This window comes from Hyperoodon ampullatus (assembly GCF_949752795.1).
Source record: "Hyperoodon ampullatus genome assembly, chromosome: 19".
In the NCBI taxonomy this organism is placed as follows: Eukaryota; Metazoa; Chordata; class Mammalia; order Artiodactyla; family Ziphiidae; genus Hyperoodon; species Hyperoodon ampullatus.
Genome location: NC_136932.1, coordinates 43,610,525 through 43,636,950, shown reverse-complemented (window position 1 = coordinate 43,636,950; position 26,426 = coordinate 43,610,525). Strand labels below are relative to the sequence as shown.

At 58.0% G+C, this 26,426-nt stretch overlaps 1 protein-coding gene across 1 annotated transcript; it reads left to right on the top strand.

Moving 5' to 3' along the window:
* Positions 1-3,001: 3,001 nt before the first annotated feature.
* DOC2B (double C2 domain beta) lies at positions 3,002-25,854 on the top strand (the record flags this gene model as incomplete). The annotated part of the gene is made up of 9 exons (XM_079726096.1): positions 3,002-3,374; positions 11,099-11,178; positions 14,223-14,297; positions 16,701-16,810; positions 16,952-17,078; positions 19,712-19,869; positions 24,184-24,265; positions 25,031-25,127; positions 25,718-25,854. The coding sequence occupies 9 exons, from the start codon at positions 3,002-3,004 to the stop codon at positions 25,852-25,854; spliced, it is 1,239 nt and encodes a 412-aa protein (XP_079582222.1).
* Between the last annotated feature and the right edge of the window lie 572 nt (positions 25,855-26,426).

Sequence of the window (26,426 nt, the reverse complement as noted above, 5' to 3'; positions counted from 1 at the left end):
CAGCAAGTGCTTGGAATTTTTCCAACAGCCCCTCGTTTGGGTTAAATTTGGGTTAAAATTTCCTATCAATACAGAGAAACTTCTATCAGCACAGCAAGCCTAGAGCTCCTCCAGTAATCAGGGAAGGGTGGAGACTGGGGGTGCACGTTAGACCAGGGCCAGGGAGGGTCCTTCCTCCCAGGGCACACGGACACCAGCAGAGACGCCAACCAAGGACGTCCAGCCAAGTGCAGGGTCGAGGTCATTTCCTCTAAATGCCTCTCACCTACTGGAAGGAAAGGCTTTTAACTGGTCGCTCTCAGCCAGGAAAGAAGTCACAATGCCTGACGGGTGTTTCAGACTCCCTGTTGGGAGGTTGGCCTCAGACATGCCACGTGTTTCTCCACTGGTCATCCTGGCATTCACTGACTGGATGCTTTGGAGGCTGGGCCCTCCACTCCCACTTCTTCCAGACCCTCCCTAGAGCCAACACCTGCCGAGCCAAGAGCCGGGGGCTGATCCTCCAGAAAGCCAGACCCACAGAAAGTCAAGAAGCCAGGAGGAAGTGATCAGCCCCCTCTGTCCCCACTCCCAGTGAACTCACGGGCAGAGCCTTGCTATCAAAAGGGCACAGGGTCAGGACATCCAGGCTCTCATTCCCAGTCACTCGACCTCCTGAAGCTTCAGTTTCCCCATCTGTAAGACAACACTCTCGTGCTCCTCAAGTGAATGAATTATGAAATGATGGTTCAGTGCCTGTATTTTAGTACCCTGTGTCATTACATAATCGCTTTGTGAAGCAGCCACCTCTAGCACAGAAGATGTCACTCCGTGCCTATTTAAGGACTAATCCCCTTAAGCATTCCTGGAAATGGGAAACCCACTCACTGTGTTAGGCTTCCTGTCCCTCCCTTGGCCTTTGACTCTTGGAAGGCTGAATTTCTCTCCTACCAGGATCCCAGATGGTCCTTAAGGAGCCCCCAGGCTGGTTCGTTCCCACTGTAACCCCTAAGACTCTTGGCCCCCTCTCTTCCTCCTCAGTTTGGGCTGTCCCCAGCCAAGAAGCCTCAGGAAGAGCTCTGGGGAGCAAGATTTTACCTGTGTTTCCAGCTCTGCTCTCTAGGGGTGAGGAGGGAAAGGCGGGGATGGGGGCAGTGGAAGCCTCCAAAAAGTCAGGACCCCAGCTCTGCCACCAGCCAGCAGTCACCTGGGCAAGTCACTGTGTCTGAGCTTTAATTTCCTCACCTGCAAAATGGGAACATTGTACCCTGCCTACATCGTGGGGTGATCAAAGGAATCAGTGAGATAACAGCTGTTGAAGGCTCTTGACAGAGTATACCGTAGGTTTCAAGGGTGGGTGGTGACCTTCACCATCCATTTCAGAACTTGTCGTGAAACAACTTGCGGATCTCCATCACATGTCTCACCAATGAGTCTCATCTCCCGAAGGGAAGGGTGAAGAGAAAGCCGACGCTGGTGAGCACCTCTTATCTGCCATGCTCTGTGCTAGATGCGGCCTCCCCACGATGCTGTGAGGTTGGAAGAAGCCCCATTTCACAGCTGAGGAAACTGAGCTTCAGAGAGAGCCAGTGATCTGCCGGAATGATGCAACTGGAAGTGATGAAGTTGAGGCCTCCTCTCTCTTCTCTCTGCTCTCCACACCTCCACAGGGGTTATGGTGGGTGGAGGGGCACAGGCTTGGGGTCCTGCGTTCAGTTTTCCTGGAAGGGACCCAGCCAAGAAGATAAGCATTTCTGATGTTCAGTGGAAACCAGAGAGTGAGCAGGATTCCGTCTGTGCCCAGGGCTTTCTGGGGACACACCTGTATAAGCAGCAGCCGTTCCCAACAGAGCGTTGTTCCCGGGAAAGCAGGACAGCAGCCAGGGCTGGGCATTTGTTTGGTTATCCGACCATGTGGGAAGCCTGAGCCTGTGGGCTGGCCACACCCTGCCGTTCCACCTCTGCCTCGCTCATCATTCCCTGGGGATGCCCAGCCCTGCCTGCCCTCATCCTCTCCTGACCACGGCTTATGGTCAAGGTCCTCACCCACTCTGTCCCCATGCCGGGCGGGCAGGGGCTGGGTCCCTCAATCTACTCACGGGCCAAGTGAGAGACTGACTCCTGGTTACAGAGAGTGTGTTTGTATGTGACCTGAGAGGAAGGGTGAACAAACTGTGCCAGTAGTGACCTTGTACAGCTGTGGATGTCTTGCTCGTGTGTGAGCATCCTGTCCGGCACTCCTAGGAGTGTGGCTGTGTGTCCTGCTAGATTGGGGGTTGGGAGGTGCCTTGAGTCCCCTGATCACTTTTTGGGTGTGTTCGTATGTCCTGTTAGGTGTGCTGGGGACAGGGGTGCCCTGGGTCCCCTGACCACCTCGACGAGTGCTGTTTGTGTGTCCTGTTAGGGATGTGTGTGTACTGGGGGGTATACGGTGCCACCGCCGCCTCAGGCAACTCTGTACGGGTACGTGTGTCCTGCAGGTGGGAGCAGTGGGAGCTTCCGCCCAGGTCTGCACACGTTTCTGTGCGCTGGGAGTGTCCTTGCACACCGGTATGTGTCCTGTGTGAACGGAGCCCAGAAAGTGCGGGCACGCGCGGGAAGGTGCGGGTCCCTGCTCAGCTCCCCGCCCGTCCTGCGGTGCGTGAGTGGAAGGCGCCCGGTGGCCCTGCCCGCCGATTGTGCGCGCGCGGGGTCCCGGGCCAGCGTGCGCGCCGGTGTGAGTGCGAGTGAGTGCGGCGCCGCTCAGCTCGCTCCGCGCCGCGCCGCCCTCGCCGCCCGCACTCTCGCACTGCTCGGCGGCTGCCGGTGACGCGGGCTGGGCCCGCCCCCTGCCTGCCGGCCCTTGGCACTCACTCGCACCGGCCGCCGCCGAGCAGGCAGCAGCCGCGTCAGGGCCGTCCGGGGGTGCCGCCGGCGATGCCCGCAGCCCCCGCCGCTCCCAGCCGGGCCTGCTGAAACGCCCCCGGGCCGGGGCCGCGCCGAGTCTGGCCGGGCCGCGCCCGGGCGGGGCCGCTCTGCCTGCATGACCCTCCGGCGGCGCGGGGAGAAGGCGACCATCAGCATCCAGGAGCATATGGCCATCGACGTGTGCCCCGGCCCCATCCGGCCCATCAAGCAGATCTCCGACTACTTCCCCCGCTTCCCGCGGGGCCTGCCGCCGGACGCCGGGCCCCGCGCCGCTGCACCCCCGGACGCCCCCGCGCGCCCGGCCGCGGCCAGCGCGGGCCGCCGCAGCCCCTCCGACGGCGCCCGCGACGACGACGAGGATGTCGACCAGCTGTTTGGAGCCTATGGCGCCAGCCCCGGCCCCGGCCCCGGCCGCAGCACGGCGCGACCGCCTGCCAAGCTGCCCGAGGACGAGCCGGACGCCGACGGCTACGAGTCCGACGACTGCAGTAAGTTTCCCACCCGCCGGCTTCTCGCCCCCGCCCCTGCGCGGCTGCTCGCGCTCCCGACCTCGCCCGCCCTCGGATCCCCCGCGATCTCGGTTCCCCCGGCACACCCCTCGCTGTGTCGCTACCCCCGGCCGCGATGTGCGCTCTCCGCGCGCCCGGCACACACAGCCCCGACACAGCCCCCGAGAAGATCGGAGAGGTGGGAAGTTTGGGGGCCCCCCGGGGGTGTCCCATTTCCGGGGCCCAGCTCCCCGGAGCCCGCGCCGCGCCCCCTCTCGGCCCGCCCGCTGGGAGCCCCGGCGCGGGCGGCGGCTTTTGTTCCCAGGCAGGGCGGAACTGCGCCCCGGGGAGACACCAGTTGCTGCCGACCGCGCGGTCGCTCCCCTCTCCTGAGCCCGCGGCGGACCGGCCCCTCGGCCGAGGGTCGGGCTGGGCGAGAGGCAGAGGGCGCCCGGGGTCCGGGCCGGGCGGCCTCCCTGGTGGGGCCGGCGGCCGCAGAGCGCGGCGGCTTGGCTGGCGTGGGGGCCGAGGGCCAGGGGACCGCGGGGCCGCTTGTCCTTTGGAGAAACCTTGGTAGTTCCTCCTCCCGCGTCCGTTGGTCCCGCCGCTGCGCTCGACCGGGCCGCCGACCTTCGCCCACCTGTTACACCCGCTTCCCCGGCCGGGAAGGGTCCCCCACCCCAGCCCGCGCCTCCTCCTCCGGGGCTGAGCCCCGAGCCCCAGGGAGTAGGCAAGCACCAGGGCTCCCGGGGCCTCCGGGGCCGAGGCCCGGCCGGCTGGCGCTCCTGGCGCCTTTCTGGGCTCTGAGGGTGCCCGCGCAGGGACTGGAGGGGAAACCGAGAACGAAGAGGTCGCCGGGCGGTGCGGGAGGGGTTTACGCGGGACTGGGGTGGGGATGGGGCAGCGCTGCTCGCCAGGCCCCCAGCCCAGCTGTAGCCCCAGCCGCGTCACTCTCAGAGGTGGAAAACCCTAGTCAGACGCCGGCATTGCCTGGGAGGTGGACCTTTCCCGGGGCAGGGGTCGCTCGCCGACTTCCCCCAGGCTCCCCGGGTCCCATCCCCCGCGCAGCGCAGCGAGGGTGGCTGCGTCTGGCTTGAATGCCCACATGGGCCTCAGGTTGGGGGTCTGGAGTTTCCCCCAGAATAAAATGTGCCTCTGGAGGCTGACAGTGGGGGTGACCACTGCGGGAAGAGGTGGGGCCCGACCTCTCATCACCCTACCTAGGGAGGCCCAGGAGGTGCAAGTGGGAGGAGGCCTGTCAGACCGTGGGTCGCTCGGAGCCGGGCCTGTGCTGGGAAGCTGCCTGCTCTGCACTTTCTCGGGCCTGGACCACAGCCCTCTGGCCAAAGTCTGGCATAATGAGGCCCTGCTCTCTGGGCATGGGGATGGGGAGCAGTCCTCTCCGTCCACTTTCCTGCCGGCCTGGGGAAACTGGGTCGGGAGAGTCTATTGCCCTCTGGGCTGTGCCCTTAATCTTCACCACCACCCCCAGCTCCTGGCATCCTGGGCAAGGTGCACCCCCTCACTTGCTGTGCCTTTGGGCAGGCCCTAACTGAGACTCAGGTCACCCCTTTGCATGTCCTGAATCTTCAGCCAGCTCCAGAAGAAGGGGTGAGGAACTTGTTCCCATTTCCAGCATCTTTCCCGCTATGCCAAGGGAGCAAGCGAGCAGGGCAGGGCTTCTGCCTGAGCTTCAGGCCCTCCTGGTGCCACCCAGGGCCCTCTGATGACATACGGCTAAGAGGTGAGAAATCTGGTTGCTTCTTTTGGCTGTCCCTGAACCCACAGGCAAGGAGGGGACCTGAAAGCGCCCCATCTTCAGTCCATCCACTCAGCAGTCTTCACAGAACACTCTCCTAGCAGCAGAGAGGGAACAGGGCTGGGGCCCCGGACCCAGAGAGCTCCTTGTCCTGCCAGGGGACAGACGCACTTGAGGTCAGCGGTACAAGGTCTGACACAGCCTTGCCAGCCTGAACCATGGGCTGGCCACACCCATGTCACCAGGGCACTCTGCTGAAAAGAGCCAAGGAGGACGGTGTGTGGCTGAGCCAGGGCCAGCTTGGCCCCCTCATTCCCTTCAAGGGGCAGCCACCCTGGGCTTAGACCCCCTCAGTGGCCGAACAAACATCCCACCATGGGAGCACAGAAATCTTGGCTCCTGCCCATGGGGGGACCAGGTTCCGGGGTAGAACTGCTCTCTGCCCAATACTCCAGGCTTTACCCCCGTCTCAGCTCTGACAACCAGATCCCCACAATAAGCCTAAATGATTCAAGCCAGATGGTTCATTACAGCTTTAGCCAGGGTTATGCTATTTGCTGCCCTAATTATTGGATTATGTCTGTTCTAACAAAAAGAAATTAGGACGGTTGCTCTGTTGTCCAAGGCCAAGAGTGAAGTGCTGTTTATTTATTCGGCCTTTTGTTCCTTCTCTTTAAAGCCCATCCTTTATTAATTCACCTCAAGGCATAAGCACAAAATTGACAGGTTCCAAATTGATCTAATAGAGGAGCGCTGATGGGGAGAAGATGCAGAAATGTTATAGTTAGAAGTGTCCCCCCAGTGCCCCTCCCCTCCCAGTGGTCCACAGTGCAGCCTGGCTAAGCTGGACTCCGCTGCTTGCTGCCCTCCTGATGGGTCCTATGTCCCACCCTCCGCATGTGCTGCTCCCCTGCCTGAGATGCCCTCCCACCCAATCTCCACCTGTGGAAACAGTCCATTCTTCAAAGCTGTAATGACTAGGGTATTTGGGGGTTATAGGTAACAGAAAATAATTCAGAGTGCCTTAAACAGTGAGGAGTGTCGAGGTCATGTGGCACTGGGGTAGATTCATGCAGCTGCTCATCAGCAGCATCAGTGGTGATGGTTCTATCTTTCCTCATGGCCATGCCCTTTTCCTCTTAGGCTGACCTCCCTCATGGTTCAAGGTGGCTGCTGCAGGTCCAGACATCACATGTAACAGTAAGATCCTAAATTTGATAAGGATCAGTTTCCTCTCCCATGTCTCAGTTTAAAAGTGAGGAAGCCTCTCCCAGAAGTCCCCAGGAGATCTGTCCTTCTGTCTCGTTGGCCAGAATTACATCTCTTGCCCATGCTTACACCTGCCCCTGCATGATTCACCCTGGGCTAGGTCAGGACTGATCCCCACAGAGGCCTGGAGCAAGGATGGAGGGGAAGAATCGCTGTTAGGCCTGCCCAGAAGTCCCTCAGCTCGAATAATTTCCCTCTGCCCACTGGCTGTGATTCCCTTTCCTTGGAGCCAAGTCATATTCTACCCGGACCGTATTTCTATGCATGTAACCTTATAAGACCAACTAGGTGTCGGGCACTCTGCTGAGTGTGGAGGTTCCAGAATGCCTGAGACATGATCTCTGCCGTCAGGGAGTTAGTTCATGGAAACCATGACACACAAGCAGCCCAGCAGTGAGGACAGGGAGTCGGGAACCCAAATGGGAAGCACTGGCTTGCACAGAGTTCCCCCACAGAGAGGGTGCTCTGAGGCTGGGAGGAGGGAGGACGCAGCCTGGCTTAGTGGAAGGAGGAAGAGTCCAGTGGCTGGAGCAAGGGGCAAAGGCCTCTGATGATGAGGCCGAAGCGGCCATATCACAAAGGGCCTTGAATGCCACACCAAGGAGGTTGAACCGAGTCCAGGTGGCAGTGGAAAATTTTTGAACAATGTAAAGCAGGGGAATTAATAGGTTTATAAAAGTCCTAACCCTCTGCCTCTGAGCTCCCGAGAAGCAGGGCTATATGATGTGTGGCTCATTCCTCTTTGTACCCCCTGCAGCGCCTGGTCAGTGCCTCAGTTTCCCCAACTATGAAATGCTTTCGACGCAGGCTTGATCATTTTCTGTGGTTCTTGCCATGGTTTTGTTGTTGTTGTTTTTAAACTATTTCAGAGGCTGACATTTTTCTTAAAAAAACAAAACAAAACCAGGGCTGGTTTCCTACTCCCAAGGGTGTACAGGTGAGGAAAGTCCAGGTGCAAACCAAGGTCAAAATGATGCTGTCAGTCTCCGTCAGCAGAGCAGAGGGATGTGCTGCCTTAGAGGAACTGACAGGGGCTGGAGCTTGATTTTCTCTGAATTAGCCCCATTAAAGCTCTATAATTATCAACAAGCTGGTGACAACTCTCAAAGGCCCATTAGTGACCAAGCCTCATTATTTATCCAAGGCTGTTAACTTCAGCCAGGAGGTGTGATCTGAGTGGCTGGAGGACAGGACCCTGTGGCTCACACAGACAAGCACCTTCACCTGCCCTCGGGGCCCGCCTGGCCTGCACAAGCCCGGGGGGTTTTCAACTCAGAGGCTCCTCCAGGGTGGTGGCTGAGCCCTTCCCGCTCCCCACACCCCAAGAGCAATTCTGTTATTCTCTCTCTTTCGTTTCTCCGTTGCACCCTCTCAAGAGTTCAGCTAAACAAAGCAACAGAAAAAAATTTTTGGAAGCCACTAAGCTTTAAGGCAGGAGCTATCAGGATGGAAGTGAAGAGGCTTGGATTCTGCTTCCAGCTCTGCTGTGCCACCCTGACCAAATCACCTCCCCTCTCTGAGCCTCATTTCTCCAAATAGGAAATAAAGACTTTGGGCGATGAGCCCTCTCAGAGAGCTCCACCACCGGCAAGTCTCTAAAAATGGTGACTGAGCTTCTATTTATAAACTATTATTTCTTATAAAACTTGCATTGGAGTTCAAAGAAATTCATCAATCCCATCCTGGGGCAGCACTGGGCTTGCTGTTCCTTCCTGGGAAGCGAATACCGGTCCGGTGTTGGTTTCACTGAGCAGCATTGGGCCTTCCTTAAACACGGATGTCTGTAGAGCCAGTGGTAGGGACCCCTCTCCCCGCCTGGAGCTGAATTTCCCAGTGGGGGCTCTGTCTGCTGGCTTGTCCTTCTCTGGAATTGGGAACCGGGCAGAGATCGTGGACTGTGTTGTTTTAATAGATGAGCATCACACCACATCTCTGCTCCCATGCGAAGCTGGAGAATGAGTTGGTTTGGATGGACTGGCCGTGTGGATTGAACATCTGCTCTTTGCTGGTGTCAGAGGTGTGGCCGAGGCATGGTCCCTGCCCTCAGGAGGCTAATGTCTGGGGGGCACAAGCCACAGGTTAGGTCTGAAGGGAACAGCAGACTGATTTACTGTCGCGCAAAGCCAAGAGCTTTAGAGACTATTATTACAAAAGCCTGGGCCTGGAGAAGCTTGGGCCCATGGCTGTTGGTTGTTACAGACGTGGTGATAGATCACTCTCTTACAGCACCTCACCTGCTTACCCGCACAGAGGGGAGCTAAGATACAGGCAGCGAAAGGCCAGATACACCTGGACTAAAGCACGCATGCTCTGCTCAGGGAAAAGGACTTTAGGCTCCACTCAAGGCCTATTGACTTTTTTTTTTTTTTTTTTTTGGCTGCGTTGGGTCTTCGTTGCTGCACGCGGGCTTTTCTCTAGTTGCGGTGAGCGGGGGCTACTCTTCGTTGCGGTGCACGGGTTTCTCATTTCGGTAGCCTCTCGTTGCAGAGCACGGGCTCTAGGCGTGTGGGCTTCAGTGGTTGTGGTGTGCAGGCTCAGTAGTTGTGGCTCACAGGCTCTAGAGCGCAGGCTCCGTAGTTGTGGCGCACGGGCTTAGCTGCTCCGCGGCATGTGGTATCTTCCCGGACCAGGGATCGAACCCGTGTCCCCTGCATTGGCAGGCGGATTCTTAACCACTGCACCACCAGGGAAGTCCCATGGCCTATTGACTTTTAGTTTAGACACAATTTTAACAAGTATTCTCACCTGGTTTCATAGAAGAAACAAGTAACTAGTGAATAGGAGAGAGAGCTGTTTGTGCTTCCAGGGGCAAGTACTCTAACGGGATTTTCAAACTGATGGCAAAGGAGGAGGCGGAAAAAATGAAGAAAACCTCAAAAAAGAGTGGCCACCTGGGATCCCTCGGTGGAGGAATCATCTCACATGCCCTTCTGTGTCTGGGCTGGGACTCTGACACACAGAACAGTAACCGTAGTCATAGCAATGACTCAGGTTATTCCGAAAAGTGTGATCATTTGTGTATTCTGCTCACGAAGGCTGGGAGGGGAGTGATCCAATTCGGAATGAGTTCATTCCAGAAAGTGTCTCAGAGGGGCAAGTACAGTTATCTAGAAGAATCACCTAAATGGATCTGCTCTTTCTATAATTGTCTACTGAGTACTTTCTGTACCCCAGGCATGGTGTTAAAGCACAATGCCATGAGGTGGATGCTGTTGTGTCTCCATTTTGCAGATGAGGAAACTGAGGCACACTGAGGCTAGATACACTGTCTAAGGTCACACAGCAAGGAAGTGCAGAGCCAGGATATGAACCCAGGGTCAGACGTCAGAGGGCAGGTCTCGCACCCTACGGGTGCCCCCGCGAGACAATGACAGAGACACTGAGCTGTGTGCCTGACCCTGTGTTAGAAGCTGGGGTGCAAGACAAGTAGTGGCTGGGCTCGGCCAGCAGGCTGTGGTTTGCTCTAGACCCACACTGGGCATCCCTGGCCTCCCCCAGAGCATCACTCCAACCACTCCGCCCCCCACCCTCTGGGTTGGCCTGTGGTTGGAATGCCCCTTCCCCCAGCCCCAAGGTGCACTGGCCAAGCCCTGCTCGTCTTGCATGGCTCAGGTGAAGCGTCACTTCCTCCAGGAAGCCTTTCCTGATGGCCCCAGTTCACATCCAGGCCAGGCATCCCCCCTGAGCCCTCCATCAGTCCTGGCCCACTAGGCTTTGTTCTGACCAACCCTTTTCATCTGTTCCTCCCATTAAGCTGTGCTTTCCTCTGGGCAGGAACCCTGTCTTATTGATACCTTCGTTCCCGGAGTCTGGCATATTGTAAACACTTGGTAATGAATGAATGAATGAATGAATGAATGAATGAGATGCCAGTTGACCAGCCCAGCAGCCTGCAAGGAGGATCTGGGCTTCTGAAGACATGCTGTGAATGTGTACCTCGCAGGGGAGAGATTTGCCCCTGAGGTCTGCTCCGACCCACAATCCCAGCCTTCAGGCCGGGAACCATGTCGGTGAGAAAAGCCACAGCTGCCGAGTGTGATCACGCCCGAGGGCGGCAGCTGCATCCAATCACTGCTGCGCCCTCTTCCCCGCCCTCGGGAATCACTCACTGTATTTCAGAGGCTGGGGGTAGCAGCATGCGGGCCCAGCTCGCTCCTCACACCCTGCCCAGGACTCCCGAGGGACCAGGGAGACGAGGGAGCCGCAACCCCAAGTGCTGCTGGGGGGTGGTGAGTGGGCCAGCCAGTCGGCCGGGCCGGGCCGGGGCCTGCAGTGCTGCAGAGCCTGACCCCTCTGCCTTCTCGCACACCCCGGGACAGTTAAGAGGCAGGGGGAGCTGGGGTCTAGAGCCCTGGCCGGTGGTTGCAGCAGGAGGACAGGAACCCCTTTAGCTGAGCGCGCAGCACACGTGGCCCCACCCTGGACCAGCCACGGGCCGCGAGGCACGGCGCAGGCGTCAGGGGCCCACTGCCCGGCTTTGACTCTCAGTTCACCGCTCGCGGTGTCTGGAGGTGACGGGCCTAACCCCCCCGCCCCCGAGCCTCCTTTCCAGGGTTGGGGGGGGGTCAGTATGCAGCAGGTGCTCTGCTGGTGGCAGTCAGCACGGTCACCGTGGCACCCCGTCCGGCCGCGCAGGGGTGGCTGACGCTTCTCCGCCGTGTGGGCCCGGCGTGACCTGAGCCCTCCCTGTCTGCAGCCGCCCTGGGCACGCTGGACTTCAGCCTGCTCTACGACCAGGAGAACAACGCTCTCCACTGCACCATCAGCAAGGCCAAGGTAGGCCCCACCTGTGCGCAGAGGGCGGGGAGGGAGTTCTGGCTTCAGTCATCTCAGCTGCTCCTGAGGTGAAGCTGCCTCCCCTAGGGCGAGGCTTTCAGGGGAAAGAGTAGAACAGAGAAGCCGGAGAGAACGGGGGTGGGGGGCAGCTTTCAGGAGACAGAGGCCCCAGAGCTGGGGAGCTGTCGAAGGAGGGAAGGCCGGGCGGGGAGGTGACAGGCCTGTCCTGCAGGCCAAGAGGAAGGCTTGGACTTGGGTGCCTCCGGACTCCCCGAGGAGGCTCTGGACGCTGACGCCACGCCAGGCGGGGGATTAGTCTCTGGTCGCACCGGCCTGAGCTTGCTCTCTGGGTGGAGGCGTGGGCGTCTGTAAACCCCACGCTGGTCCTGCCCCGGGCTGGCCCCTGTCAGCTCTGTTCTCAGCTACGCTGTTCCCTTCGTCCCCACACCGCGACGCTCCCCCTGGGAGGAAGGTGCCCAAATTGATGCTCTCCCGCAAGGTAAGGGCAGCCGTGCGGCCTGGTAGACCTCCCGGTAGAGCAGTGGAAGGGCCTGGGCCCGGCTCAGAGCGAGGAGCTTCCGGCATCGCTGCCCGCGCCCAGCCCCGCACCACCAGCACCGCAACCCGCGAGCTCCTCCGCCCCTCCTCCCGCCCTGCCCGTGGCTCTGCTCACCCCGAGGGGCAGGCTGCCTGGTTCGGCCCCGGCTGTGCCCCACCCGGCCTGGGCCGCCGTGGCTGGGCCGCCGTGGCAGGGGTGAGCAGTGTCCCCGTTGGGCCAGCACCACCCCCGCCCCTGCCTTCTCCTCTGGGAGCTGCTCGGGCTGTGACACAGGGCACGCCCTGCCTTCCTCCCTGCCCTCCTCGAAAGGGCTCCAGACCTGCCCTAGGTACAGAGCTGGGAATGTGATAACCCCGGCTGTGCCGAGGTGGAGGGCAGGGTGCACGGCCCCGGCAGACCCCTTCCCCGCTCCCTCCACCCAGCTGTGTAGAGCTTGTCCAGGCCTGGGGACTGGGAATGGGCACTGGCTGCCAGGCTGCTCTGGCCAGAGCCGTCCCTTCTCCTCCCCACCCAGACTCCAGGCCCCTCCTGTGCTATGTGCCCCACCTTCCCTACCCAGGCTCTAGAGGGGCTATGTGGGTGTACTGGGTGTGTGTGTGTGTATGTGTGTGCACACGCGTGTGTCCACTTGGGTTTGTATCACTCAATGCATTGGAGATGGGGGATGGGAGGACCCCGAGCCATGGTCGCTCCCACATTCTCCAGTTCATCCTCTGCTTAGATCCAGTTCTGCAGGGGAGGGGGCGGTGCAGGCATCGGAGGAGCTGGGGCTGGGCTGGGGTGTGGGGTGTGGGGAGGAGCCCCAGGGGGTAGGAAGGCTGAGGCCGACAGGCATCCTCTGGGAGGATGCCAGATGCCCCAGCACTGGACCCTCCCTCTAGGTGAGCCACCCTCCCTCTAGGTGAGCACAGCTGCCTCAGTTTGCTCATCTGTAAAATAGGGTTAATCATCCCCACCTATGTGGTGGTTGTGAGCATTAAATGAGTGAGTGCTCAGTACCTAATCCTGTCCTGCAGGACAGGGCCTGGCGGCAGACACCCCCACCCCGCACCACACACACGCACGCACGCACGCACATACGGGCACTCATATCCACAGCAGAACTGGAAAGTTCCACTTTTGTGCGAAAGGGTGAGAGGTGGGATGACAGGCCTGTGTTGGGAAGGTCTGCCTCTCTGCCACGGTGCATGCAGGGCCACCCGGCTAAGCCTCCTCCTGGAGCCGGCCCCACGGAGCAGGGCAGAGCTGGAGCCCAGGTAGCTCCCGGCACAGCTCAGATGCCTCCACCCTCAGCCGCTTCTCCGGCATCTTCCAAGGGGCCCGGCATTTAGGGGAAGGGGGAAGCAAATGCCCCACCAGCAGGCCCCGTGTCAGCATTGCCTCCTCAGCTCCCCCAACAACCCTGAGATGTGGGGACTATTAACCCATTTTACAGATGATAAAGCTGAGGCTCAGGAGGCAGATGAAGTCATCCACTTACCCAGCTGATAAGGGCAGGAGCTGAGACCTGAACCCCGGCCAGCCTGGCTCTAAAACCCGTGGGCCCCTTCCCAGTAGTGGAGCAGTGCTGGTTGGAAGTTGGAAGACCCCACCTCAGATCTCAGCCCCTACCTGGGAGCTCCTCCAAACCAAGGTGGGGAGGGGGGAGAAGAGCCTCAGCTCCCCTGGGAAGTGGGGGAGGTGGGCTGGTCATGAGCAGCCAACTTGCAGCTCATCTTTGAATGAGGTTGTGAGGTTGCCATCTCTACCCCACACGTGCCCCAGCAGCCTTCCTCCATCCCCGTGTGCCGTCCCGGGAGCGTGAGGTCAGCTAGGCCCCTGTCTGTTTATGGTTCCGTGAGTTCCTTGGCTGTGCACACTTGACTGGTGGTTGAGTGAGTGAGGGGTGCCACCTTGTGGAGGGACCCTCCATGGCCGGCCAGCCTGTGTGGCCTCTGGGGACACAGACTGGCAGGGGGCTGTGGCAAAGCCAGAGAGAACTTGAGCCTGGTCTCCAGGACACAGAACGTTTTCCCGTGGCCGCAGAGGGAAGCGTGTGGATGAGCAGACAGAGGGTCACAAGGGCCTAGGGTCTGTGAGGGAAGTCGCAGTGCATGGGGAGCAGGGAGAAGGGGGATCGGGAGGAAGGAAAGGCCTGACCACAGCAGGAGAACGAGAGCCTCATTCAGAGAAAGTGAGTCACTTGGCCTCCAAGATAAGGAAAACAGAAAGAGGCTGATCTGACAAAGGCACCCCGTGTCGCCTGCCCAGGGCCAGACGTTTGGGGCGGCGGGGGGTGGGGGGGAGATCGCACCAGCATGGAGCCTTCCTCGCCACCCCCCATTCTGGGGGTGTGGGGCAGGATTGCTTCTGTGAAGAGGGTCGTGAATGGACCCAGCCAGGAGGCCCAGGGGGCAGGGATGCCTGCTGACCCAGGTGCCTGGAGGCCTTGGCAGCTGTGTCCCCAAGCCCCCAGTTACACCCTTTGCCATTCTCCTCTGCTCAGGGCCTGAAGCCAATGGACCACAATGGGCTGGCAGACCCCTATGTCAAGCTGCACCTGCTGCCAGGAGCCAGTAAGGTAAGGGGCCTGCCTGTCGTAACTGGGGCCCAGGCTGGGCTTGGGGCACCCAGGGAGGCCCACAGCTCCCACACCCACTCAGAGCCCAAGCAAGTTGAGGGGTTCACTCCACTTCCACCCAGAGCACCCAGTCACCCCCACACCCTCTAGGCCTCCCAGGGACCTTGAGTCAGCACCACCTGCCTACTGAGTTGGGGAAACTCCCTGGGAGACTTTCTAGGCCAGCGTTTTATAAGAAACACTCTCAGCTGGACCTTAATACTGTGTGTAAACAAAGGGTTCTGTGGCCAGATAACACTGGGAAACATTGTTAAACAGGTTTCTTTACTGCAGGACTTACCAGAGCCTTTAATGTGTTGATGGGCTGCTCTGTGATGCCCCACAAGGGGGCTGGAGTAGTCAGCAACTGCCCAAATTATTTGACTACAGAACCCTTGTTCCGGTACCAGATGACCTGACAAGCAGACCAGCCCAACAGGTGCATCTATGAAAGGAGAGGGAAAAAAATTTTTTTTAATTCTCTATGAAAAGCATCAAGGTGGCCTTCAGCACTAGAAGATCAGAACTTGATGAGACTTCCTTTCATACGTCTTACAGTTCAGTGTAGTTTTATTTGTAATGTCATGGGAGGGAAGGTCACATCTTTTCAGAATTGGGTCCTTCCCTAGCCCACAGATATCTCAAGGGGTGAGTAGGGCAGACCCCATGCTAGGGGGGACTCAACTGGAGTCCAGCAGCTTTGTTTCCAAGTAGAGACCTGGGCGGAGGCAGAGGGACAGGGGACACAGGACACAGGAGCATGAGCAGCGGAGCCCAGTGGCTGGTGTTCTTGTCCTGGCCCCTTCTTAGAAGCCAAAGTTGGGGAGTTCCTTCCTGGCCCTGGAGTGACCTGATAGAGAGGAAGAATCAGCAGCGGGGGCAACCCCCTGGGCAGAGGGCCTCCCCCACCACTGCTCAGGACAATTGCAGACCAACTGGGGGGTCCCACCCCCAGGTGGCCACCCTGGGCTAAGGAGCCACAGGCTGCTGGCGCCTGAGTTAACTTTGGGGCCCAGGCTCCCCCTGGCCCAGGGGCGCCATCCCAGAAGGGAAGGCAGGGCTGCGGGAGAAAGGGCAGTGGACCTCCCACTACACCTGGAGGAGCAGACTCCCCACTCCAGGCCTCTCTGTCCTCATGCTGCAGGGGGGACCCCCAGGGCTGTGAAGGCCATGTGACCAGTGGAAGGGGCCCAACTCGGGGGCTCAGTGACCATGCGTCTCTAGACTCCTGGGACCTCAAGTCGGCAGTACCTGGCTGCTGAATCCTAGGGACCCCCTATAGGATAGATTCCTTTGTAGGGCAGTTTCATAGAGCACCTTATAGAGAAGGTCGTAAAAACCAGGCTGAGAGAGATGTGGTGTTACGCCCCGGAGCCTGACCCTCAGAAAGGGTCAGTAACCCACTGGGCTCCACAGAGCTTATGTAAGTGGTGGAGCTGGGATTTGAACCCAGGGCTGTCTGACCTCAAAGGCTGGGCCGGTTTGTGGCAGACATCAAAGGGAATCGGCTACTGAAGTCAGGGTCTGAAGGGGGCAAGGCAGGTAAGGAGTCTGAGAACCAAGCTCTCTGGAAGCACTGAGGAAGGAGGGGAGGCAGCCCCCAGGCGTCCTCCAGGAGAGGTGCCTTCCCAGCAGGGGCCAGCCTGCGCGAAGGCGAGGAGGCTGAGGGAGAGAATCTAGGTCTAAGCCAGGCTTCCCAGCCGCCCAGACCACACCTCCTGCAGACACCCTCCCCCCGCCACACACCTGGGCACGCACCTGGGAGGCAGGATTCTCCTGTTCTAGTTTCCTAGGGCTGCACTAACAAATGACCACCAACTGGGTGGGTTACGACACCACAAATCTCATATACCTTCCGGTTCTGCAGGGTGCGAGTCCGACATAGGTCCCGCTGCGCTACAATCACGTGTCAGCAGGGCTGCGTTCCATTCTGGAGGCTCGAGGGGAGAAGCTATTTCCCATTCCTTTCCAGCGTCTAGAGGCACCCCCTTTGGCTCGTGGCCCCTTCCTCCATCTTCAAAGCCAGTGTCGCCTCTCTGACTTTCTCCCCTTGTCATGCTCCTTTGGACTCTTCTCTCGCCTCCCTCTTCTACTTTTAAGGGCCCTGTGATGACGTGGGACATGGCCCACCCACATCATCCAGATAAACCCCCTGTATTGGAAGTGCAGCATCTTAACCGCTGGATCGCCAGGGAAGTCCCCAGTCGGCCTATGTTAAAGTCAGCTGATTAACAACAGCGTTAGTCCCCCTTTGCCAGGGAAGAGCGCTTATGCACGGGATCTGGGGGATTGGGATGTGTTTGGGGCCATTACATTGCCCGTCACCCTCTTTGACACTCAGAGGATCATTTTTGCTCTCTCCAGGCAAATAAGCTCAGAACGAAAACTCTCCGAAACACTCTGAACCCCACGTGGAACGAGACCCTCACTTACTACGGGATCACAGACGAAGACATGATCCGAAAGACCCTGCGGTGGGTGAGACCCCGGCCCGCCGGCTCCCCCACCCCACCCAGCCTCGTCCACAGGGCAGGCCCTCCCCACACCCCCCAGCCCACCGCCTGCAAATCCGCACTGACTTTGGAAGCAAATTGAGAGGCCCCTTTGCCCTCCAGTATCTCCGTGTGTGACGAGGACAAATTCCGCCACAACGAGCTCATCGGGGAGACGCGGGTGCCCCTCAAGAAGCTGAAGCCCAACCACACCAAGACGTTCAGCATCTGCCTGGAGAAGCAGCTGCCGGTGAGTGGGCCACAACCTCCAGTCGTGGGCTCTGCAGCCGTCCAGGGCCCACCCTGCCGTGAGCGCAGGGCCAGGAGCATTTATTGAGCACCTATTATGTGCCTGGCACAAGTGCAGGTGCTGGGGAGACAGATAAATCTCCCTGCCCTCATGAAGTTTGGGTGGGAGACAGACCAAAAATGAAATAAACGACCCAAACAGTCTGTTCAGCAGGGATCAGGGCCGAGAAAGAAAGCATGAGAGGGGTCAATGGGTTAGACGGGTGCTCTGGCAGGGCTCACTCGGCGAGCAGGGAATATTCCAGGCAGAGGGAACAGCAGGTGCAAAGCCCTGTATGGAAAAGCGCCCAGCCTGTGGGAGGCCCAGGCAAGAGGTCAAATGAGAGGGGCGGAGCGAGCGGGGGGGGCGGGTCCTGGGAGCTGAGAGCAGAGGTTGGGGGTTGGGGAGGCTGGGAGGACCCTGGCCTTATCCCTGAGTGAGATGGGCCACAGGAGGGTGCTAGGCAGGGGCCAAGGCATCTGAGGACATTTTAACAGGCTCCTCAGAGTGGGAGGGAGTGGAAGGCCAGGGTGGGTAGACCAGCAGGGTGGAGGGAGGAGCAGGACTCAGGCCTAGGCGGGGCAGCAGTGGAGGCAGGAGGAGGGCTGAAGATCAGCATCCTCAGGCCTGGGGCCCGAGCACCTGGGAGGATGAAGGGTCATTAACTGGGATGCGGAGGACCATGGGAGGAGCGGCTGGGGGTGCTCGGAGCGCAGCTGGAACACGTTAGGCGTGAGGTGCCTGTGAGATACCCAGAGGAGACAGAAAATCATTCTTTCCTAGAAATTGCAATTGTCTGAAAACGTCAAAACCAATTTTGCCCCCTGGTCGTCGGCAGCAGCTGAGCCCTCCCAGAGTCTCTGAGCAACTTCCCCCTCCCCCTTCCCCTCCCCGTTCCTTCCCCTCCCCAGGCCTCCCTTCACCCAGTTCAGAAGGGCCGGGAGGGGTTGGCCAAGAGGTCCAAGGCCCGGGACCCTAAGAAACCTATGCCTTCAGGGACTGCATGGTGTTCAGGGCACAGTCCCCTCCCCAGGACGATACCCTACCAGAGGTCTGGGCAATGGGAAAGCTCAAGAGGACAGAGTCCAGCGGCTGTCCCCCGAGTGCCTGTACCCCTCCTCCACAGGGCCCTGAGACACATGCTTAGTGCGGCCTGGCCTGGAACAAGTGACCTGAGGTCAGACCTCCCTCCCAGAAACCCAGCTCTGTCTTTTTGCATAAGTTGAGCAAATTGTATTCCATTATCACATTCTCTCCCACTCATAGATATTAGTGTGATGGAGATAACCTTTTTAATTTTATTATTAGTCACTAACCATAGGTGACCCAGTTTCTCCAAATGATATATGTCACTTATAAAAGGCAACACCAACTCCTGCTGGAGTTGTGTTTCTGAGTTTTGATCCCTGACGTAAACAAACACCTGTGTGGTGTGTGAATCGTGTGTGAGCGTGGAATGTATGTGTGAGCACCTGTTTTATGCACGGGGAGGTGCGTGAAAGCATGCATGCTTGTGCACCAGGTGTGGTCAGGGACTTGCTTAGCCTTGCTTGAATTTGCTAGGATCTCATTGGTCCAGTTCAGGGACCCACAATGACAAGGGTGCAGTTCAGGATAATCAATCGGCAGTAAAGTTTAATTTTGATGATACCTTTTAGATTTTACTTAGCCTTGTAAAATAAACCCTATTCGTTCTCCGTAAATACTGAACGATGCCCAGTTCAATGGTCTTCATGTGAAACAATCCAAAGTATATCCTACCCTAAAAAAACAGCTGAAAATATCCTGGCTCATTTATACTGTTTAATTTTCACACATCACAACTGCCACAAGAGCCATGGTTTAGTGGGGCTATCATATACACAAAGCCCCAGGCCCGAGTGGCAGGTAGTTAAATCTCACCCGCCTCCTCTGAGCCACGGGTACAGGCTGCCTGAGCGCTGTGTTGAGAAGATACTGAGGCTGCATTTGAGCTCAGGGTGAATGCAGTCATCAGCTAGCCATGTCTGCTCTGGGTGTGGGAGTTGGGGAAGGTAGTCCTTCCTTCACCTAACAGGAGCCCCATCTCCAGAGAGGTGCAAGCATGGCCCCTGCCCATGAGGGCCCACGTAAGCTGCCATTTTAGTGCCAGGCAGCGAACAGTCAAGAGCAGAGGGACCGAGTGCAAGAGGAGCCTGGCAGAGAAACCTAGGAGGGGCCTTTGGGGGTCATAGGGCTCAGGCTGGGTGGACAGAGGGTAAAGGAAAGGGGTTCCAGGTGAGTAGCAACTGGAAGGTAGAAACAGGTGGTCTCAGGAGGGTGAGGAATGGTCTCAGTGGACTGGCTGGGGTGGGGAGGCCACACAGTGAGGCCTAGAGTTGAGGTCTGATCCGAGGCAGGCGCTAGACAGGGCAGGCCTAGGCCACACCCCACCTGCCTCCTAGCTCCCCCTGGGGTTGGGAATGTGCCTAAGAAGCTCCAAGAAGCACCTTCCAGGGAGCTAGGGACAGGGTGACCCCTCACCACCCACTGGGCTCCGTTTGGCCTGGGCCCGTGGCTGCAGGAGAGGTGGGAGCAGGCAAGGACAGCTGAGTGACCGCCCACCTGCCCCACAGGTGGACAAGACAGAAGACAAGTCCCTGGAGGAGCGGGGCCGCATCCTCATCTCCCTCAAGTACAGTTCGCAGAAGCAGGGCCTGCTGGTCGGCATTGTGCGCTGCGCACACCTGGCTGCCATGGACGCCAACGGCTACTCGGATCCCTACGTGAAAACGTGAGTGTGCGGCCCAGGCCAGCCGCCTCCTTCCTCACTTTCTCACCTCCAGGGACTGGGAGGTCTATGCATCGAGATCAGTAGTCCGTGTGGCAGGTAGTTGTGTGAAGCACCGGGGGTGCTGTGCCCACGAGGTCATACTCTTCTATGCTCCCTGGGCAACTCTGTGGGTTGAATCTGGCCAAACCTATTTCTCAGATGAGGAAACTGACGTCCATAGCAGTTGAGTGGCAGCCCAGTCACGCAGATAGAGAGCAGTTATCTCCTGATGTTTGGTTCAGGTCTCTCTGTGGTCGTGGGGCCCAGGAAAGGCTGTGTGCAGGTTGGAGGACAGGAGGCCAGGAGATCCAGTGAAGGGACTCCATCAGGACTTAGGGCTGGGCACATGTGGGCAGTGCTCTATGGTACCACAGACACAGATAGGGGTCCACCAAGCCCTGCCAGGTGGGGCTTCTGGTAGCACTGGGGAGAGACTTAACTCGGGGCCCCAGAGCCGTGAACCTGGGTCAGGACAGGCTGTGATCCTAGCTCAGGCAGGAGCTGGTGAGGGATAAATCCCGTTTGGAGAGGGATAAAGCCTGTGTTTTGGTGACCACCATCTGTGCTTCGCTGCGCTCCACAAACAAAAGATGGATGTAGTGAGGTTGTCTTGAAGGGTGGGACTTGGGGAGGAATTTGGCTCAGCAGAAAGGAGGTGTTTCTGCTCAGGGAAAGGGACAGAGGGTTTAAGATAGTTAAGAAGCAGGGATGGTTCTGGCCTCAGGGGAGAGTAAGGAGGCCCAGGTGACAGAGGCCATCACAAGGACCACTGGTTTTCTGCTCAAAAAACAATGTTGGGCCCCAACTTCAACCCTTAGCAAGACAGTGATTTCCAGTGGATCAGAGACCACTGGGAACGGAAATGCTGTAATAGCTCAGAAGACAATTAGACTCTTAAAAACAGTGGAGGGAAGTGATACTCGGTAACCTAGAAAGATGCGTATGCCGTGGCCGCATCATTTCCCTTCCAGGTCTGTGTCCTAGAGACCCAGGCCCTGGCGTAAAGCTGCTTTTGCGGCATTGCTTGTGATAGCGATAAGATGGAAGTAGCCTAGTGTTCATCAGCAGATTAATAAAATGTGGCATCTGTGTACAGTGGAGTACTATGTGGTTGAAGTGAATAAATGAGGACCAGGTGAATGAACGTGACCAGAGCTATGCTGAGCCCAAAGCAAACTGTAGTGGGGGGCACCAGTGTGATACTGTAGTGATTGTGTCTGGGGAGGGAGGACGGTGCCTCCCCCTGTAACTGTGATGCTAGAGGTTTTTTTTCTAATTTTTATTTTATTTATTTTTGGCTGCATTGGGTCTTCGTTGCTGCGTGCTGGGCTTTCTCTAGTTGCGGCGAGCAGAGGCTACTCTTTGTTGCAGTGCACAGGCTTCTCACTGCGGTGGCTTCTCTTGTTGTGGAGCACGGGCTCTAGGTGTGCAGGCTCAGTAGTTGTGGCGCACAGGCTTAGTTGCTCCGCGGCATGTGGGATCTTCCTAGACCAGGGCTCGAAGCCGTGTCCCCTGCATTGGCAGGCAGATTCTTAACCACTGTGCCACAAGGGAAGGCTGGTGTGAAATTTCTAAATTGGGCTCAGTTCCCACCTGCCAAGTTGATAGGAATTCCAGGGTCTCATGCTGGGTTATCCAGAAAATAGGGTCTCACCTGGTACAACAGAGGGTCCAGCCACCTCCCACAGCCAGGGAGAGGTAGCCCCGGCAGGGCCTGTCCACCGTGCCTGGGGCTTCCCCTGCCACAGGTGTGGTAGTTGCTGGGCCCACCCTCCAGCCGTGGGCCTTTCAGACAGACAGCTCTGTGGGTGTCCCCCTGTATCAGAGGGAGGCCCCAGCAGCTTAGAAACCCCTACATCTGATTGAAATTCCCTGGGTGAGTTGCACGGGCTGCTGCTCAGGCCTCCTCAGAGCTCCCTATCTCTGAAAGGCCCCTTCATGGACCATGGGCCTTCTCTTTGCTGAAAGTAGGGGAAATAAAGGCACAGGTAAGATTCCGAGCAGAGCATCTGGGGCCCCGAGAAGAGAGCTACATGGAAGTGCCAGGTGGGGGATGCTGAGGGGCAAAGCTAGATGGGCCAAGGTCTTTTGTCGGCACCCTTATCATCTCTATAAACTTCACCCCAGATGACAGCTACCTCAGTTTCCCCAGGCTGGAAGCTGACCCCAAGTCCAGTTCTTCAGGGTCTCATGATGGTTAACAATCATCACTAACACATACCGAGTAATTGCTGGGTGCCAGGGCTGTGCCAGGCCTCTTTGAAGCCCCCCGGCAGCCCTGTGCAGTACTTGTTACCATCTCCATCTCACACCCAGGGGCACTGAGAAAGCGCAAAGCAACTTGCTGTGCTGCCCTAGGCAACCCCTTCCTTCTCCAGCCCTCTGCTGTCTTCTAGGGGCCTCAGGTGAGCAGCAGTCGCTGCGCAGAAGGGACCAGCGGTGGCACTGGTAGGGAGGCTCCATGAGCCCTGGTGGCCAAGGCAGGAGGAAATGCTGATTGCTAGGGAGGGTGAGCAGCCATGGGCGGGCCCCTGGAGCGTGGCCAGGGTGCACTTCTCGCCCACACAGGCCACACTCCCTCGGGAAGCTCCCCTGCAGTGGTGAGGTGAGGCGAGAAGGGACTCCAGGCAGGGAGACAGCATAGACAAAGGCCTGGGGGCAGGACAGGGGATGACCCCTAGCTGGGGCCTCGTGAGGATCACTAGATGGACACTGGCTGTGCAGCGCTGAGGGAGCCTGGGACAGCGTCCCTTCAGGACCTTCCGGAGGCAGGACTGGGAGACACTCCCACTGTGCAGGACCGCCCCCATCCCTCCTCCTCGCCCCCAAAGTAAAACAGGCAAAGACAAGTCAAGAAGTGCATGGAAGCTTGTAAGGAATGCAGAAATTCACCATCGCTGGGTGAGGATTTAAGGGAACCCCCCAACCTGTTTAAATAGTCATCTTTATTGAGGTATAATTTATATCCAGTAGGTTTCTCCCCTTTTGAAGTGTGACTGACTGACGTATACAAGCTTGTCACCACCACCATGGTTAAGACCCAGATACCATCAGCGGAGAAAGGTCCCCTGGCCCCAGTCAACCATTGATTTGTTTTCTGTTGCGACAGTTTTGCCTTTTCCAGACTGACTTACAAAGGCAACTCCTATATAACCTAACGCTCTGGGGAGCCAGCTGCGTGGTGCCTGAGGCCGGAGCTCGGTCTGTAGGTCTGCACTGCCAAGTAGTCGTCCGTCAGGTCGTCCCAATTTCTGATGGCTGTATAAAGCTGCTAAAGAACAGGTTTTTGTGCAGACCTGTGTATTCATTTCTCTCTCCACCCCCAACTTCTGTTAATACATATTTTCTCGTGTTTCTATAATGAACCAGTATTTCTTATGTAATAACAATCACAACTTTTTTAAAAAGTGCACAGAAAAGCAATAATGAGGTGCCACTTTCTATGTTCACTGATCCCACCCAGTGCCAGGCATCAAGTTGTGTACCAGGAAGCTGGTGGTGGGTGAGACAGATGTCCTGTCAGCAGGAGCAGGGCAATTGTCACTAGTGTCCATGCAGGGACAGGGTAAGAAGCTTCGCAAAGGAGAGGGCCTGGCTTCTGAGCACCATCCCTGTGCTGAGCAGCTGTGTGACCTTGGGTGAGTCCCTCCACCTTTCTGAGCCCCAGATGAAGACTGCTGTTCTGCATCAAAGTCTAAGGAGCTGATTGATGCCCGTGGAGGGAGCTGGCCTGCAAGCAGGGCTTCCCTCTTTCCCTTCAGGAAGCACTGCTGTCACTGCCCAAGAGACCTTTTTTCCTTCCTCAAAGCTCCAGTGAGGTAGCGGCAATGGTTGTACAACCCAGCTACTATGCTAAAAACTGCTGCGTTATACACTTGAGAAAGATGAATTTTATAGTGTGTGAATTCTATCTCCATAATCTGCTATTACAAAAAGAAGAGCTCTAGCAAGGGACCAACTTTGCTAAAAATGTTTTTCTGGTGGGAAATGTGAGCTGTGAAAATTAGACTTCCAGAAATAAAATCCTCTTTCCTAGGGGATGGAGGGGCTCTGTGACGTCAGGAATGGGCTGTGAACAGAGGTCCAGGTGATGAAGGACCCACTTGCTTCTCCCACTGCACTGACCGCTCACCTTTGTCACAGAGTAGTGCTGGGGACATCCGATGGTTAGGATGAACGGGAGGCCTGGGAATCTCTCTCTTCCAAGCCCTGCTGGCTCCATGTGTACTCAGAGTGTCTTCTCACCCTCTGCCTATTGATTGGTTATAATTCCAGATACCTGAAGCCAGATGTGGACAAGAAATCCAAACATAAGACAGCGGTAAAGAAGAAAACCCTAAACCCAGAGTTCAACGAGGTATGAGAGGCTGGTGAAGCCCTGAGCCACTCACTCTCCCTCAGGACAGGGGACCCCGGAAGGACTGGGTTTTTCAAGGGTCACTGTGGGAGCTGGAGGTTGGGGAGGGACTGACAGGAGAGCCCCCAGCCGTGGGGTAGGAGGACTGGTGGGAGAAGTGAGGCCAGGCTGAACCAGGCCAAGGTGGTGCAGACAGAAGTGAGGAGAGGCCTGGAAAACTCTTTGGAGGATTGAATTGATGGGATGTAGCCATGTGGAGGGGGTGGTGTGAGGATGTGAGTGGCCCCAGGAAGGTGGGCGCAGATAGATACCCAGGTCCTCAGCCCAGGGGGTGGGTGCAGCTGGAGAGGTGCTCCGAGGAACGAGATGAGGGAGGGGAGCCTCTGAGAGGGCCTGAGTGACTCGGGTGCAGGCAGAGAAGGCCGAGGAGGTGCCGCCAGGGGGACACCGGATGTTGAAGGATCCTGGAAGCTGGTGGGAGAGAGGGTTCCACAAAGGGGGTGGTCAGCAGAGTCAGACCCAAGAGAGGTCAAGCACGCCAAGGCCGCCACGTGTGCGCTGACTTGCAATAAGGAGACTCTTGAGGATCCTGAGAAAAGCAGCTTCAGTGATAAAGGGGCAGGTGGGTCAGAGGGAAGGGGACCCCGAGGATCTGGAAGTGGGTGAGATGGGTGAGAATCCATTATCATCCACTGCTGTGCACTGGCCACCGGCCGACTTTACAGGCCGTGTCATTGGCCCTGACACTCCCCTTCTGGCCACCAGGAATTCTGTTATGAGATTAAGCACGGGGACCTGGCCAAGAAGACCCTGGAGATCACCGTTTGGGATTATGACATTGGAAAATCCAACGATTTCATCGGTGAGAGGACACGATGGGAATGTTCTTTAGCAACATGCCCAGCCTGGGTTCAGCAAAGGGCAGGGGCCCTGAATCAGGCCACAGTCCTGCCTTCCTGGCCTGTGGGGAAAGTTGGGGTCATAGACATGATCCAGCCTGACCCCATCTGACAGAGAAAGAGGCCCAGAGAGGGAAAGAGGCCTGGCCGAGTCACACAGCAGTCTGTGGTGGAGCAGGGGCAAGAGGTGATGGCCAGCCCCTCAGGCTGGACTCTGAGCCATTGTGGCCCCAAATTTCTGATGGGCTTGGTGGCTGTGCACAGTGGAGCCGCCCTGGCACCAACACAAGCCACTGTGCTGCTCCGCAGGTACTGCTCTGGTCCTGGGTAAAGGAAGAGCAGGATCCCTGGGCCCTGATTGGGGGAGTGGGGGCTGGGGGCTCCAAGAGTATGATAGTCAGACCACGGTCCACCCTCAGAGCGGGTGGGCAGGGAGGAGACTCTGGCCTTGGAGCACAAAGTCTGGGAGGGGTGCCAGGGGGTACTGGTTCCAGAGAGACCCTGAGAGTCAGAGGTCACCGTGTCCCGGCTGCCTCTTGGCTCCCCTCTGCAGGCGGCGTGGTTCTGGGCATCAATGCCAAGGGCGAGCGCCTGAAGCACTGGTTTGATTGCCTGAAGAACAAGGACAAGCGGATCGAGCGCTGGCACACGCTCACCAACGAGCTCCCGGGGGCCGTGCTCAGCGACTGACCCACCCCACCTGCCCACTGCACCCACCCCTGCCCGGCCCAGCACAGGCCTGGCCCTGGGCTTCCTCAGCTGCCACTAAGGGCCTCGCCCCCAAGTTTGGGGAGATCCAGGACGCCTGCTTGGACACAGAGCCACTACAGCCCCCGTTTAGAGGCCATGGAAGGCCCAGCCCCTCCGAGGGACAGCGGGGGCAGAGAGCTGGGCCTGCTTTCGGCCCCCTGGGGCCTGAGAGGGCCAGACGTGGAAGAAGAGGACCCTGGCCTCAGCACCCACCTGGAGGAAGTAGCTGGGGCGGTCCAGAAGACAAGGACCCTACTAGAGGTCAGCAGTGAGTTGCAGGGGACCCCAGGCTGAGAGAGAGGGGGTGCCATCAGGGAGAGGGGCAGTAGTAGGAGGAGAGTTTGGGCAGCGGCAAGACAGGGCTCTGAAGAAAGTTCATTCCCAAACGGAGGGTCTGACTACATCTGTTCATCTCCGGCATGACTGGGTGGGTGGAAAAAAGTTGACCTGAGAGCCAGGAGTTTGGTAAAGATCCTGGAGCTCCCAGTGGACGTGGGCACAGGCCAAGCGCT